General features: G+C 41.8%; 1 protein-coding gene across 1 annotated transcript; it reads right to left on the bottom strand.

Moving 5' to 3' along the window:
- Positions 1 to 448: 448 nt before the first annotated feature.
- On the bottom strand, positions 449 to 16,294 carry LOC112078787 (lysine-specific demethylase phf2-like; the record flags this gene model as incomplete). Its single annotated transcript, XM_024144919.1, has 4 exons — positions 449 to 769; positions 5,145 to 5,323; positions 14,860 to 14,927; positions 16,087 to 16,294. Coding segments are annotated over 4 exons (776 nt in total), but the record flags the coding sequence as incomplete, so codon positions are not given.
- Positions 16,295 to 18,149: the final 1,855 nt, after the last annotated feature.

Consider the following 18,149-nt stretch of genomic DNA (forward strand, 5'->3'; position numbering starts at 1 on the left):
CTAATGGAAACACTACTATATCTAATAGTGAAACTCTACCTATATCTCTAGTGGAAACTCTACTATATCTCTTGTGGAAACTCTTACTATATCCTCTAGTGGAAACACTACTATATCTCTAGTGGGAAACTATGTATACTGGAAACTGTACTATATCTGTAGTAGATGGCTCTAGTGGAAATGTACTATATCTGTAGTAGATGACTCTAGTGGAAACTGTACTATATCGTAGTAGATGACTATAGTGGAAACACTACTATATCTCTAGTGGAAACACTACTATATCTCTAGTGGAAACTACTATATCTCTATGGAAACTCTACTATATCTCTAGTGGAAACTCTACTATATCTCTAGTGGAACTCTACTATATCTCTAGTGAAACTCTACTATATCTCTAGTGGAAACTACTAAATCTCTAGTGGAACTTTACTATATCTCTAGTTACCATAATCGAGTCCTTGAAGCAGGCGTCGATGTGATCCTGATCATCATCGAACTCGGCACTGTCGATGCTGCTGCTCTTCTTCGTCTTCTTGGGAGTCGTTTGGCCGGCCGCTTACTTACTCCTCCTCCCGCTCCGCTTGCGCCTCTCCCCTTCCGTCCAGCGTGGTGGTGTTGGAGTGGTTTCTGCCGGGCCGGTCGCAGCCCAGGCCCAGGGGTGTCGGAGGAGATGGCTGCGGCCCCCAGCGGTAGCCCCGGAGGACAGGTTGGCCATAGACAACATCCCTGAATGGCCTCCTGTGTGCTGGGAGATGCAGGTGGCTGACTGTAAGTACGTCAATAAGAAATAACACAACACAATAACACATTACACTGCTGGAAGATGTACCCGCCGGAAGAGAGACTGATCGAGAGAGAGAGAGAGAGAGAAGAGACTGATCGAGAGAGAGAGAGAGAGAGAGAGAGAGAGAGAGGAGAGAGAGAGAGAGAGAGAGAGAGAGAGAGAGAGAGAGAGAGAGGAAGAGAGAGAGAGAGAGAGAGAGAGAATAAGTTATAGAACCCATTGCCCTTTATGGTTCTGAGGTCTGGGGTCCGCTCATCAACCAAGAACTCACAAAATTCAAATTGAGACTCTGCATGCAGAATTCTGCAAAAATATAATCTGTGTACAATGTAAAAACACCAAATATTGCATGCAGAGCAACCTTCCATAACAAAGCCTCACCTACAGAGAGATGAACCTGGAGAAGAGTCCCCTAAGCAAGCTGGTCCTGGGGCTCTGTTCACAAACACAAACAGACCCACAGAGCCCCAGGACACAACACAATTAGACCCAACTGAATCATGAGAAAACAAAAAGATAATTACTTGACACATTGGAAAGAATTAACCAAAAAACAGAGAAACTAAAATGCTATTTGGCCCTAAACAGAGAGTACACAGTGGCAGAATACCTGACCACTGTGACTGACCCAAATTTAAGGAAATCTTTGACTATATACAGACTCAGTGAGCATAGCCTTGCTACTGAGAAAGGCCACCGTAGGAAGCTCTGACTCTCAAAGAAGACAGGCTATGTGCACACTGCCCACAAAATGAGGTGGAAACTGAGCTGCACTTCCTGACCTCCTGACCTCCTGACAAATGTATGACCATATTAAATTACACATACATTTGAAGTTGGAAGTATACAAACACCTTAGCCAAATACATGTAAACTCAGTTCTTCACAATTCCTGACATTTAGGTATTCTAGGTATTCTTTAAGAATACCTAGGATAGGATAAAGTAATCCTTCTCACCCCCCCCCCCCCCTTAAAGATTTAGATGCACTATTGTAAAGTGGCCGTTCCACTGGATGTCATAAGGTGAATGCACCAATTTGTAAGTCGCTCTGGATAAGAGCGTCTGCTAAATGACTTAAATGTAAATGTAAATGTATTTAATCCTAGTATAAATTCCCTGTCTTAGGTCAGTTAGGATCACCACTTCATTTCAAGAATGTGAAATGTCAGAATAATAGTAGAGAGAATGATTTATTTCAGCTTTTATTTCTTTCATCACATTCCCAGTGGGTCAGAAGTTTACATACACTCAATTAGTATTTGATAGCATTGCCTTTAAATAGTTGAACTTGGGTCAAACGTTTCAGGTAGCCTTCCACAACCTTCCCACAATAAGGGTGAATTTTGGTCTATTCTTCCTGACAGAGCTGGTGTAACTGAGTCACGTTTGTAGGCCTCATTGCTCGCACACGCTTTTTCAGTTCTGCTCACAAATTTTCTATAGGATTGAGGTCAGGGCTTTGTGATTGCCACTCCAATACCTTGACTTTGTTGTCCCTATTAAGCCATTTTGCCACAACTTTGGAAGTATGCTTGGGGTCATTGTCCATTTGGAAGACCCATTTGCGACCAAGCTTTAACTTTCTGACTGATGTCTTGAGATGTTGCTTCAATATATCCACATAACTTTCCTGCCTCATGATGCCATCTATTTTGTGAAGTGCACCAGTCCCTCCTGCAGCAAAGCACCCCCACAACATGATGCGGCCACCCCCGTGCTTCACGGTTGGGATGGTGTTCTTCGGCTTGCAAGCTTCCCCCTCTTTCCTCCAAACATAACGATGATCATTATGGCCAAACAGTTCTATTTTTGTTTCATCAGACCAGAGAACATTTCTCCAAAAAAGTACAATCTTTGTCCCCATGTACAGTTGCAAACCGTAGTCTGGCTGTTTTATGGCGGTTTTGGAGCAGTGGCTTCTTCCATGCTGAGCGGCCTTTCAGGTTATGTCGATATTGGACTCGTTTTACTGTGGATATAGATACTTTTGTACCTGTTTCCTCCAGCATCTTCACAAGGTCATTTGCTGTTGATCTGGGATTGATTTGCACTTTTCGCACCACAGTATGTTCCTCTCTAGGAGACAGAACGCGTCTCCTTCCTGAACGGTATGACGACTGCGTGGTCCCATGGTGTTTATACTTGCGTACTATTGTTTCTACAGATGAACGTGGTACCTTCAGGCGTTTGGAAATAAAATCCATTATTAAAAAATGGAAAGAAAATGGCACCACAACAAATCTGCCACCAAATCTCACGGACCAGGCAAGGAGGAAATTAATCAGAGACGCAACAAAGAGACCAAAGATAACCCTAAAGGAGCTACAAAGCTCCACAGCGGAGATTGGAGTGTCTGTCCATAGGACCACTTTAAGCCGTACACTCCACAGAGCTGGGCTTTACAGAAGAGTTGCCAGAAAAAAGCCATTGATTAAATAAAAAAATAAGCAAACACATTTGGTGTTCGCCAAAAGGCATGTGGGAATCTCCCCAAACATATGGAAGAAGGTACTCTGGTCAGATAAGACAAAAATTTAGCTTTTTGGCCAAGAAGAAAAACGCTATGTCTGGCGCAAACCCAACAACTCTCATCAACCTAAGAACACCATCCAAATTGTTCATCGGCAGGGACTGGGAAACTGGTCAGAATAGAAGGAATGATGGATGGCGCTAAATACATGGAAATTCTTGAGGGAAACCTGTTTCAGTCTTCCAGAGATTTGAGACTGGGACAGAGGTTCACCTTCCAGCAGGACAATGACCCTGAGCATACTGCTAAAGTAACACTGGAGTGGTTTAAGGGGAAACATTTAAATGTCTTGGAATGGCCTAGTCAAAGCCCAGACCTCAATCCAATTGAGAATCTGTGGTATGACTTAAAGATTGCTGTACACCAGAGGAACTTATCCAACTTGAAGGAGCGTGAGCAGTTTTTCCTTGAAGGGTCAATACAAATAGTCTGGGTGAGCATTTTTATTAATTGTTTAGCAGTCTTATGGCTCGGGATAGAGGCTGTTAAGGAGCCTTTTGGACCTAGACTCTGGTACCACTTCCCGTGCGGTAGCAGAGAGAAGTCTATGACTTGGGTGATTGGAGTCTTTGACAATTTTTTGGGCCTTCCTCTGACACCGCCTAGTATATAGTTCCTGGATGTTAGGAAGCTTGGCCCCAGTGATGTAATGGGCTGTACGCACTACCCTCTGTAGCGCCTTACGGTTGGATTCCGAGCAGTTGCTGTACTGGTCTGCCATGTAGCGCGCTTCTGTCTATTTGAGTTGGTCAGTATGTAGGTAGGTAATCCTTTCTAATGTGGAGTTTTTGAAAGATATCAAGTAGTAGAACTGCATACGTGTTGCTCTCCACTTTCTGGAGGACCCAGTTTGTAAATCAGTGGAATTAGAGGATGATAGCTAAGGAGATGGAGAAAATTCTGGCAAATATGCAGACAGAGTCGAAAAGAGAACAAACAGAAGGCTGTTGTATAAACACCTGTCTCCGGATTACATCTTCAAACTAAGGGCAACCATGGCATCTGTGACAGAGAGAGAAGAGTCCATCCATGTATAAGGGGGTAAGAGAGTCTAGCTAGCTTCAGATATTACACATTTCTAATTTTGTCAGAACGTCATTTTCATTTCAAGTTAAAGCATACTGTTAGCTAGCCAAAGTTAGCTGGCTGGCTCGCTACTTAACATTATGTGTATGATCTGTGTAGTAATATTATTCGTATCTCAGAGCCATTTGCATTGCTAGTTATATCCTAATATTAGCTAGCTAACATTGAACCTGGTTGGTTAGTTACCTGCAGATTCATGCAGGGTAGTAACATCATGAGTCAGGATTATGGTTCATTTTTTAGCTAGCTACTAGTCTAAACAAAAGACTCCACTATGCAAGTAACCATTTCAATATAATGTTCATGATGTCACTGCGACACCTGTTGATAGACGTAGCTGGTAAATTCACTCTGGCTATCTACTACGATTTCAGAGCACTCTCGTCTGAGTGTGCCAGGGCGTAGAATAACTGACGAATTTACCCGTTGAATATGGCCGGTGTCAGTAAACATTGGCAAAAAAGTGTAAGTAAATTGTTGCCAGCAGCACAGTTGCAGTCGCCAACGCTCTGGATAACATGAAAACAGCCCAACCAAACATGAAAACAGCCTAACCAAACATGAAAACAGCCTAACCAAACATGTCTCTCTTGTCGTGATGTGTGTTTTGTATTTTTTATTTTATTTTGTATTTTCGATCCCAGCCCCCGTCCTCGCAGGAGGCCTTTTTCCTTTTGGTATGCCGTAAATAAGAATTTGTTCTGGCTTGTTAAATGAAGGTAAAAACAAAATGGTGTACCTGTTGACGCTGTAGTCGATGCCGCCCACTGCTTTGCTGGCCTGTAGCAGGTCCAGGATGCCTGCCGTGCTTCCCGCCTTCTTCTTTACCTTCAAGTTACGACCTTTCACCTCCCGCTTGACCTCTGGCTTGACTTCTGTGTCGATGTGGAGCGACTCTTCATCTGATGAGTCAGTCTTCTGAGAACGGAATAGAGCAAAAGAGTTTTATTGTACAACACACTGAACACAAGAAGAGCATAGAATATAACTTTATAATCCACTGTGAAACAGAAACACACATAATGACGTCTGACAGCCAGACGTACACCTGATCTACATCACACAGGTGATCCCAGCCCTGACCCGTCAGTTAGGATACACACCAATACATTCCCACTACTATAACTATGACCTGGTTGAATGGGGCAGTAGGATATACACTACGACACCTCCCCTACTGAAACACACCCAGTACTACTGATCCTGCTGACAATAGTGATGGAGGCCTGTAACAGGGCTGGATTTAGGTCTCACTCTGTCCTCCCTTAAAACATCTCTCTCTCTTTCGTTCTCTCTCTCTCTCTCTTTCGTTCTCTCTCTCTCTCTCTCTCTTCGTTCTCTCTCTCTTTTGTTCTCTCTCTCTTTCGTTTCTCTCTCTCTCTCTCCTCTCTTTTCGTCTCTCTCTCTCTTTGTTCTCTCTTTCTTTTTCTCTCTCTCTCTCTCGTCTCTCTCTCTCTTTTGTTCTTCTCTCCTCGTTCTCTCTCTCTCTCTTTCGTTCTCTCTCTCTTTTGTTCTCTCTCTCTTTCGTTCTCTCTCTCTCTTTCGTTCTCTCTCTCTTTCGTTCTCTCTCTCTTTCGTTCTCTCTCTCTCTTTCAACTCACAGAAGTTCCAAAAGAATAAAGACATTTCAAGTGTCCTATTATGTCTATATACAGTGTTGTAACGCTGTGCACATAGTTAAAGTTCTTCACTGGTGGCCTTTTCTTGTGGCAACAGGTCACAAGTCTTGCTGCTGTGATGGCACACTGTGGTATTTCACCCAGTAGATATGGGAGTTTATTAAAAGTGGGTTTGTTTTTGAATTCTTTGTGAATCTGTGTGACTGGGGTCTACAGTTTGAACCCTTGCTGTGTCTGGCTCCCACCCACCCCGCCACCCTGCCACCCCGCCACCCCGCCACCCTGCCCGGCCATCTAGATGTGTGAAAGTTAGTGTATCAGCTAATGATCCATCATGTATGGCATTCCTGGGAGTGTGTAAACTTACATGTTGTATTACCATAGGATGTTTGTATGTTCTCTATAGTGATGTACTTGAACATGTATCAATTGATCAATTCGGCACATGTGAACAAACTCGAGGCAGACTTGATACAAAATATTGTGCAGTAATATAATTCTTCACTGGATCTGAAACTTTGCACACACACTGCTGTTTTGTATTATCTTTTACCAGATCTAATGTGTTATATTCTGCTACGTTAATTCCACAAACTTCAAAGTGTTTCCTTTCAAATGGTTGGTGAGCGGACCCCAGACCTCACAACCAGAAAGGGCAATGGGTTCTGTAACTGCTTCAAGTCTTTTTAGACAGATCCTAATTGGTATTTGAAATGTTATGTTCCTTTTGATGGCGTAGAAGGCCTTTCTTGCCTTGTTTCTCAGTTCGTTCACAGCTTTGTGGAAGTTACCTGTGGCGCTGACGTTTAGGCCGAGGTATGTATAGTTTTTTGTGCTCTAGGGAAACGGTGTCTAGATGGAATTTGTATTCGCGGTCCTGGCAACTGGACCTTTTTTGGAACACCATGTTTTTGTCATACTAAGATTTACGGCCAGGGCCCAGATCTGGCAGAATCTGTGTAGAAGATCTAGGTGCTGCAGAAGATCTAGGTGCTGCTGTAGGCCCTCCTTGGTTGGGGACAGAAGCACCAGATCATCATTAAACAGTAGACATTTGACTTCAGATTCTAGTAGGATGAGGCCAGGTGCTGCAGACTGTTCTAGTGTCCTAGCCAATTCGTTTATATGCAGTGCATTCGGAAAGTATTCAGACCCCTTGACTTTTTCCATAATTTGTTACTTTACAGCCTTATTCTAAAATGGATTAAATAAAACATTTTCCTCATTAATCTACACACAATACCCCATAATGACAAAGCGAAAACAGTGTTTTTGAAATGTTAGAATTGGTCTTTTTCTTTTTAAACATAAATACCTTATTTACATAAGTATTCAGACCCTCTGCTATGAGACTTGAAATTGAGCTCAAATGCATCCTGTTTCCATTGATCATCCTTGAGATGTTTCTACAACTTGATTGGAGTCCACCTGTGGTAAATTCAATTGTTTGGACATGATTTGGAAAGGCACAAACCTGTCTATATAATGTCCCATAGTTGACAGTGCATGTCAGAGTAAAAACCAAGCCATGAGGTCGAAGGAATTGTCTGTAGATCTCCGAGACACAGATCTGGGAAAGCATACCCTCCTCATTCAGGGCTGGTAGCTGGGCTGTGTGTTCCTCTGTTAGCTGGGCTGTGTGGTCCTCTGTTAGCTGGGCTGTGTGTTCCTCTGTTAGCTGGGCTGTGTGTTCCTCTGTTAGCCGGGCTGTGTGGTCCTCTGTTAGCTGGGTTGTGTGGTCCTCTGTTAGCTGGGCTGTGTGTTCCTCTGTTAGCTGGGCCGTGTGGTCCTCTGTTAGCTGGGCTGTGTGGTCCTCTGTCTACTCCTTCAGAGAAAAGAGAAAGCCTCTCCTGCCGTGCTCTCTCTTTGGTCCTCTGTTAGCTGTGTGTTCCTCTGTTAGCTGTGTGGTCCTCTGCTCTCTCTTTGTTTCTGTGGAAGTCCTTTTGGAAATGCATGAGGCTGCCCTGCAACACTGTTCCATTGTTGTACAGGTTGACAGAAGCTGTCTCAGTCTCAGGGTCCTCGTTTTTGTCACGCCCTGACCTTAGAGATCCTTTGTTATGTCTCTATTTTGGTTTGGTCAGGGCGTGAGTTGGGGTGAGCATTCTATGTTTTTGTTCTATGTTTTATATTTCTATGTGTTTGGCCGAGTGTGGTTCTCAATCTGAGGCAGCTGTCTATCGTTGTCTCTGATTGAGAACCATATTTAGGTAGCCTCATCCCACCGGTGTTTTGTGGGTAGTTGTTTTCTGTTGTGTGTCTGCACCAGCCAGAACTGTTTCGGACGTTATCTTTGTTAATTCAGTGTTCCTTTAATAAATATGGAGACGTACCACGCTGCACCTTGGTCCTCTCCTTCCAACAGCCGTTACAGTTTTACACTATTCTGATTTTCCCTCCGCCAATACAGGGGTAGTTTGTTCTTATAGCTGTGTGCCATGCCCAGGGATGGTCTGTGTGGAAGATGAAGTTGATTACGTTCCCATTTTTGTAGCAGTCAGCAAAGTGTCTCTAGATTGTCTTATGAGGAGCTTCTGTTTGCATTCTTTCCGTGCCTTGTCATTTTTTCTATCCAAGGGGTACTGTACTGTGGTGGAGGGAAGCCATGGAGCCGGGGGCCAAAGAGGCCTCTGCATCTGGGTGGGAGAGGAACTCTGCTCTCTCTCTCTTTCTCTCTCTCTCAATGTGTTGTGTCCTTTGGCCCGGCACTGCACAGCGCTGCCTTTGATTCACACACGCTTCACTCACACATGTGATTTCTATTGCAACATAGACGATCACACGGAACTCATTAATGACCACATGGACGGAGAGAATATTCCAGAACGTTTTCCTCTGACGGTTGGGATCTTAGAAGCAGTCATTAGGCCGCTATCTTCATGGACGTAGAACTGTAGATATCAGAGTCCTTCTGGATGTTAGGGAACCTCTATAGACATTAACCTGATAACACTATGGACCTGATATTAACACTATGAAACCTCGTCTAACACTATGAACCTGGATAACACTATGAACCTCGTTAACACTATGACTGCATAAACACTATGAACCCTGTTAACGACTATGAACCTGATGAATTAAACTGATGAACCTGATATTAACACTATGACCTGATAACACTCATGAACCTGTTAACACTATGAACCTTGATAACACTATTGAACTGATTAAACATATGAAAACACTCTGATATTTACACTATGAACCTGATAATAACACTATGAACCTATAACACTATGAACCTGATATTAAACTACTATTGACCTTGTTAACACTATGAACCTGATAACACTATGAACCTGATGATTAACACTATGAACCTGTTTAACACTATGGACCTGATCAAATAAACACTATGAACCTGATAACACTATGAACCTGATTAACACTATGAACCTAGAAAACACTGTATGACCTGATTAACACTATGAACCTGTTAACACTGATGAACGCTGATACTTAACACTATAACCTAGTTAACACTCTATGAACCTGATAAACACTATGAAACCTAGTATAACACTATGAACCTTGCCTTAAGACACTATGAACCTGATAACACTATGAACCTCTGACTATTAACACTATGAACCTGTTAAAACTATAACCTCAATAATAACACTATGGAACCTGATAACACTATGAAACCCTGAGTAACCACTATGAACCTGATAACACTATGAACCTGATTATTAACACTATGGACCTGTTAAACACTATGAAAACCTTGAATATAACCACTATGAACCTTGATAACACTATGAACCTGATATTAACACTATGGACCTGATAACACTATTGAACCTGTTATAACCACTATGAACCTGATATTAACACTATGAACCTGTTAAACACTATGAACCTGTTAACACTATGAACCTGAATTAACACTATGAACCTGATATTAACACTATGAACCTGGATAACACTATGAACCTGATAACACTATGAACCTGATATAACCACTATGACCTCCTGTTAACCACTATTAACCTGATAACACTATGAACCTGTTAACACTATTAAACCTGAATTTACACACTATGTAACCTGATTAAACACTATGAACCTGATAACACTATGAACCTGTTAACACTATGAACCTGATAACACTATGAACCTTTTAACACTATACCCTGATATTAACACTATTGAACCTGATATTAACACTATGAACTGACTATTTAACACTATGAACCTGATAACACTATGAACCTGATAACACTATGAACCTGATAACACTATGAACCTGCATTATTAACACTATGAACACTATACCAAACACTATGAACCTGATATTAACACTATGAACCTGTTAACACTATGAACCTGTATTAACACTATGACCTGATATTAACACTATGAACCTTAAAACACTATGAACCTGATAACACTATGAACCTGATAACACCTATGACCTGTATTAACACTGATGAACCTGTGTAACACTGATGAACCTAAAAACACTGATACCTGGATAACACTGATGAACCTGTTAACACTATGTAAACCTGATATTTAACACTATGAACCTGATATTAAACACTATGAACCTCATAACACTATGAACCTGATAACACTCTGAACTGATAACACTGCATGAACATTGATATTAACACTATGAACACTGATATTACACTATGAACCTGTTAACACTATGAACCTGCAATGATTAACACTATGAACCTGATAACACTTGAACCTTGATAACACTATGAACTGATATTAACACTATGAACCTGATTTAACACTATGAACCTATTAACACTATGACCTGTTAACACTATGAACCTGATATTAACACTATGAACCTATAGTTAACACTATGATAACCTGTTAACACTATGAACCTGATGATTAACACTATGAACCTGATAAACACTATGACAACCTGATATAACACTATGAACCTTTGATATTAACACTATGAACCTGATAACACTATGAACCTGATTAACACTATGAACCTGATAACACTATGAACCTGATTAACACTATGGAACCTGTTAAACACTCATGAACCTGGATATTAACACTATGAACCTGATATTAACACTATGAACCTGATATTAACACTATGAACCTGATATTAACACTATGAACCTGATAACACTATGGACCTGATAACACTATCCTGCTGACCTGAACTGAACCGTACTGTGCTGTCTCGGATATTTTCCATTCACATTGTCTTTTCCAGCACAGTTCCAGACACTATGGTGGATGTGTAACCAGGCCAGTCCAGCTCTGCTCGGCTCAGTAGAGGTAGATGGCGCTGACAGGCAATTTTGCAGTGTTTTGTTTTTTTCTTTGATATTTCTTACATTATTAGCCCATGTTTTTTGTGTTATTACATACAGCGGGAAATAACTTTTGGATTTCAGAGCGACGAAAACTCACCAGCATTACGAGCAGGAATACAACATTCCGAATTGGATGATTTGTTCGTACCCCCCAGGGCAATTGAACTGATTCAAGAGGCTGCTCCAAGATGCTGCCGGCAGAGAAGAGGTATTCAGACTGGACTTCTAATCTGACTCAGGAGGCGTACCATCCACCGCTTCTGAGTATATTACTCCCTAATGTTCAGTGTCTGGACAATAAAGTTGATGAGCTCAGGGCGAGGATCTCCTTCCAGAGAGAAATCAGGGACTGTAACATACTCTGTTTCACGGAATCATGGCTCTCTCTGGATATACTGTCCCTGTCCATATAGCCAGCTGGGTTCTCAGTACATCACGTAGACAGGAATAAAGAACTCTCCAGAAAGAAGAAAGGCGGGGGTGTATGTTTCATGATTAACTACTCATGGTGTGATTGTAATAACATACATAAACTCAAGTCCTTTTGTTCACATGACCTAGAATACCTCACAATCAAATGTCGAGCGTATTATCTCCCAAGAGAATTATCTTCGGTTATAGTCACAGCCGTGTATATTCCTACTCAAGCCGATACCACTACAGCAGTCAAGGAACTACACTGGACTTGTGCAAACTAGAAACCATACAGTTGAAGTCGGAAGTGTACACCTTAGCCAAATACATTTAGACTCAGTTTTTCACAATTCCTGACATTTAAACCACGTAAAAAAATCGGTTTTAGGGAAAGATTCCCTGTCAGTGTTACGTCCGTCGTTTGATGAATGAGACCAAAGCGCAGCGTGGAAAGTGTTCATGATTTTTCAATACTGAACTCCGACAAAACAACAAAATACAAAACCGAACATAACGTTCTGCAGGGCTAGACAGCAACTATGCACAAACAAGATCCCACAATCTAAGGTGGGAAAAAGGGCTGCCTAAGTATGATCCCCAATCAGAGACAACGATAAACAGCTGCCTCTGATTGGGAACCATACTAGGCCAACAAAGAAATAGAAACATAGATTTGCTCACCGAAGTCACACCCTGACCTAAACAAATAGAGAATAAACAAGGCTCTCTAAGGTCAGGGCGTGACAGTCAGTTAGGATCACCACTTTACTTTGAGAATGTGAAATGTCAGAATAATAGTAGATTTATTTGATTTATTTCAGCTTTTACTTCTTTCATCACTTTGGGTCAGTCAACTTAGTGTATGTAAACTTCCGACTTCAACTGTAGATGGCCGGGCGGGGTGGGTGTGGATCCAGAGACAGCAGGGATTCAAACTGTAGAACCCAGTTCCTACATTTGAATATAAACATTTATTTGGGTGGGTGTGGAGGCAGCATTAATTGTAGCTGGGGATTTTAACAAAGCAAATTTGAGAAAAACGCTACTGAAGTTCTATAAAACATTGACTGTAGTACTCGCGCTGGGAAAACACTCTACCACTGCTATTCTCTCTTCCGGGATGCCAACAAGACCCTCCCCCGCCCTCCCTTCGGGCAAATCAGATCACGATTCCATTTTGCTCTTCCCTTCCTATAGGCAGAAACTCAAACAGGAAGTACCCATGCTAAGGTCTATTCAACGCTGGTCTGACCAATCGGAATCCATGCTTCAATATTGTTTTGATCACGTGGACTAGGATATGTTACGGGTAGCCTTGGAGAATAACGTATACACGGACATGAAGAGTGAGTTCATCAGGAAGTGTTTAGGGGATGTAGTTCCCACTGTGACTATTAAAAGCTAAACCAGAAACCGAGGACGGCAGCATTCTGGTTGAATTCAAACAGTGTAGTTATTCCCTCCTCAATCAAACAGGCAAACTCCCCAGCCGCGTCCTCAGAGCATGTGCAGACCAGCTGGCTGGTGTGTTTAGAGACACACTCCCTATCCCAGTCTGATGTCCCCACTTGCTTCAAGATGTCCACCATTGTTCCTGTACCCAAGAAAGCAAAGGTAACTGAACTAAATGAACTAAATGACTCTCGCCCCGTTGCACTCACTTCTGTCATCATGAAGTGTTTTGAGAAACTAGTCAAGGATCATATCACCTCTATCTTACTTGTCACTCTAGACCCACTTCAATTTGCATTCCGCCCAAATAGATCCACAGACGATGCAATCGCCATCACACTACACACTGCCCTAACCCATCTGGAATACCAATGTAAGAAACCCACAACAACACAGAAACTGGGGAACGTAACAGCTGTTCATTGACTACACGTCAGCCTTCAACACCATAGTACCCTACAAGCTCATCAACAAGCTCGGGGCCCTGGGTCTGAACCCAGGCCTCTGCAACTGGGTCCTGGACTTCCTGACGGGCCAACCCCAGGTGGTTGAAGGTAGGAAACAACACCTCCACTTCGCTGATCCTCAACACAGGGGGCCCACAAGGGTGCGTGCTCAGCCCCCTCCTGTGCTCCCTGTTCACCTATGACTGCGTGGCCATGCACGCCTCCAACTCAATCATCAAGCTTGCAGATGACAAAACAGTAGTGGGCCTGATTACCAACAACGATGAGACAGCCTACAGGGAGGAGGTGAGGGCTCTCGGAGTGTGGTGCCAAGAAAATAACCTCTCTTTCAACGTCAAGAAAACGAAGGAGCTGATCGTGGACTTCAGGGAACAGCAGAGGGTGCACCCCCCCATCCCACATCGACGGGACCGCAGTGGAGAAGGTGGAAAGCTTCAAGTTCCTCGGCGTACACATCACGGACAAACTGAAATGGTCCACCCACACAGACAGTGTGGTGAAAAAGGCACAATGACGCCTCTTCAACCTCAGGAGGCTGAAAATATTTGGCTTGGCCCCTAAAACCCTCACAAACGTTTACAGATGCACAATTGAGAGTATCCTGTCGACCTGTTCACCCCGCTACCATCCAGAAGGCGAGGTCAGTACAGGTGCATCAAAGCTGTGCCCTACAGACTGAAAAACAGCTTCTATCTCAAGGCCATCAGACTGTTAAATAGCCATCACTAGCCGGCTACCACCCGGTTACTCAACTCCGCACCTTAGAGGCTGCTGCCCTATACACTTCAATAATGGAACACTGGTCACTTTAATAATGTTTACATACTGCTTTACTCTATTCATATGTACAGCATACACCCTATTCTACTGTATTCTAGTCAATGACACTCCGACATTGCTCGTCCTAATATTTATATATTTCTTAATTACATTCTTTTACTTTTAGATGTGTGTACTGTTGTGAATTGTTAGGTACTACTGCAGTGTTGTAGCTAGGAAAACAATCATTTCGCTACACCTGCAATAACATCTGCTAAATACGTGTATGTGACCAATAACATTTGATTTGATTTAGTGTGAAAAGGGTCTGAGTGAACAGGATGTTAGACATTCTAATAGCAGGATATTACTGGTATTTACTTAGAGTATAGAAGGATATTATTGGTCATACCAATAAGGGGGAGGAGCGTACGTACCTTGACATCAGAGGGGAGGAGCTTTGGCTTCTTGGATGGCTGGATTGCTTCTTTGATGTTTGACAGGACTGGCAGGGAGAGAAGAGAGTCCATCAACAACTATCCAATCACAAGAGAGAGTCAAATCAACAACTATCCAATCACAAGAGAGAGTCAAATCAACAACTTGCCAAACAGAAAAAAACATCAATCAACAACTAGCCAATCAGAAGACAGGACTACTCTATCACAATCTCAATAAACCTAAGGTGAACTTTAATAGATTTACTGCAGTATTGTGACAAATAAATATACACAGTGCCTTTGGAAAGTATTCAGACCCCTTGACTTTTTCCACATTTTGTTACGTTACAGCCTTATTCTGAAATGGATTAAACTGTTTTCTAATTTAAATGAGAACTGAAATATCTAATTTACATAAGTATTCAGACCCTTTACTCAGTACTTTGTTGAAGCACCTTTGGCAGCGATTACAGCCTCAAGTCTTCTTGGGTATGACGCTACAATCTTGGCACACCTGTATTTGGTGAGTTTCTCCCATTCTTCTCTGCAGATCCTCTCAAACTCGGTTTGGTTGGATGGGGAACGTAGCTGCACAGTTATTTTCAAGTCTCTCCAGAGATGTTAGATCGGGTTCAAGTCCAGCCTCTGGCTGGGACATTCAGAGACTTGTCCCGAAGCCACTCCTGCGTTGTCTTGGCTGTGTGAAGGAGGATCAATGGAAACAGGATGCACCTCAGCTACATGTTGAGTCTCAAAAGGTCTGAATACTTACGTAAATAAGGCATTTCTGTTTTCGCTTTGTCATTATGGGGTACTGTGTGTAGATTGCTGAGGAATTGTTTCTAAAATAAGGCTGTAAAGTAACAAAGTGTGTTAAAGTAACGCAAAGCTAAAAACTGGCTTTTCTTCCCCGAAATATGTAGTGGTGTGATATAATATTTTGCCAATATATAAATTAGCATAACTTGGTGCATTTTAGCTGCCCAATCGTAGTAAGATTTACCTGAAGGAAGTGTTGACTTTGAAATAGGAAGTAGAAATTCTCTAGGACTATATTGACCAGCGATAGGTGGTAAACAATAGGGGGTAGTGTGTCACCAAGTCCTGAGGTAATGTTCCAGGGAACTCAGGTAAAAAAATGGCCAACATTCGCAGTATTTGGAGCCACTGAGGTGTGGGATATTTTACCTAACGGTAATATTTACTTTCAAACAGAAAACTCACAGGATAAGTCTCTCTTTTTCCTCCTGATGGGGAACTCATCAATCTTCAACTCTCCTTCGTCTGACACGTACTCGTACTCGTCTCTCACCGGCTTGGCCTTGTCCTCCTTTAGGTTATGTAACGAGCTGAACACACTGGAGTTGGGCTGGGGCTTCAGCTTAGAACTGAGAGAGAAACAGATGAACCCTTTACACTGGTGGGAACTGGCCTATATGGATGAAGCTAAATTGAACATTAGCTTACAGAATAAACATGAAAAGCATAACCATGGTAGCAATTGAAAGGGAACCGTTTGGAGATTATGGGAAAATGATTAGACCAAAATTGAGGACACAACTATTCAATGGCCCAAGACTGAATCCAAACACTACACTGTTGATGTTATGTGCATTTTACATTTACTGTACTTTTCTCCACATTCGTTGATAACGAAATCTGAAAATACTCTGGATACACTTAGTAACATCATAAGAATATTCCTGGAAAATGTGGAGAAGGTGCAACATAAAACAAGAAATAACAAGGTTATAGTACGTTACTGTAACACCACTGTGTTTATTAATCTCTGACGTCATGTATAGTACGTTACTGTAACACCACTGTGTTTATTAATCTCTGACGAGCTCATGCGTTACTGACGCATCATGACCGCTTAGTGGTTTTTTAACTTACTCTACAATCGCACAGTCATGTATATGTACGTTACTAAGCACAAAACACGTGGTGATTGTGTTAAATTAATTCTTGACGTACACATGTAGTAAGGTACCGTTACTGTATAGTAACTGATACCCATGAACGATGCCAGGACTGAGATTAATACAAGTGGCGTTACAGGTAACGTGTTTATTAATCTCTTGACGTCATGTATAGTAGTTTACTTGTACCGTACATACTGTGGTTTATTATCTCATATGACCGTCATGTATATGTAAAGTTCTGTAAACACACACTACACCAATGTGTTTATTAATCTCAATTGACGTCATATGTATATGTAGGTTAGACTGTCAAGGATTAATATCTGTACACGCCACAGGTGCAGATGTTAACAAAGTCATACCGTGTACAACTATGAGTGTCTTAAATTAATCTCATGCCGCATTGTTAGAGTACGTTACGTAACGTAAGCTACCACGAGTATTAAACTACCACAGAACCAAAAAAATACAGTGGCGTTATACAAGTAACGTACTATAAACATGACGTCAGAGGATTAATAACAACAGTGTGTTACAGTAACGTACTATCATTATGAGACGTCAGAGATTAATAAACAACTGTGGTTACAAGTAACGTACTATAAACATGAGTCAGAGATTAATAACAAACAGTGTTACAGGTTAACGCGTACTATAGACATGACGTCAGAGATTAATAAACACAGTTGTGTTACAGTACGTACTATAACATGACGTCAGAGATTAATAAACACACAGTGGTGTTACAGTAACTGTACATATCATGACCGTCAGAAGTTAATAACACAGTGGCTTATCAGGGTAAACGTATACATTACATACGTCAGAGATTATAAATAACAAGTGGTGTTACAGTACGTGACTATATCATGGACGGTTCAGAGATTAATAAAGAACAACAGTGGGTGTTACTAACCTGTTATATATACTGACGTTCGGAGATTATGAAACCATCAGTGTGCGTTTGTAAGCCAGTGAAGACGTATAATACATGACGTCAGAGATTTAATAAACACATGTGGTGTTACAGTAAACGTACTGATTTACCATGACGTCAAGAGATTAATAACACAGTGGCTGTTTAATGTGTGCACGTTCTGTTAATGGATACCATTGCACGTCAGAGATTAATAAACATTCAATGGTTACAGTAACGTACTATAAGACGCCGGATTTATAACACAGGGTGGTTACAGTAGGTACGCTATACTATCATGAACGTCCCGATAGATTAATAAACACAGTGGTTGTTTACAGTACGTACTATACATGACGTCAGATAGATTAATAAACACAGTGGTGTTACAGGTAACGTACTATACATGACGTCAGAGATTAATAAACACAGTGGATGTTACAGTA

This window comes from Salvelinus sp. IW2-2015, unplaced genomic scaffold (genome assembly GCF_002910315.2).
Source record: "Salvelinus sp. IW2-2015 unplaced genomic scaffold, ASM291031v2 Un_scaffold6264, whole genome shotgun sequence".
Classification (NCBI taxonomy): domain Eukaryota; kingdom Metazoa; phylum Chordata; class Actinopteri; order Salmoniformes; family Salmonidae; genus Salvelinus; species Salvelinus sp. IW2-2015.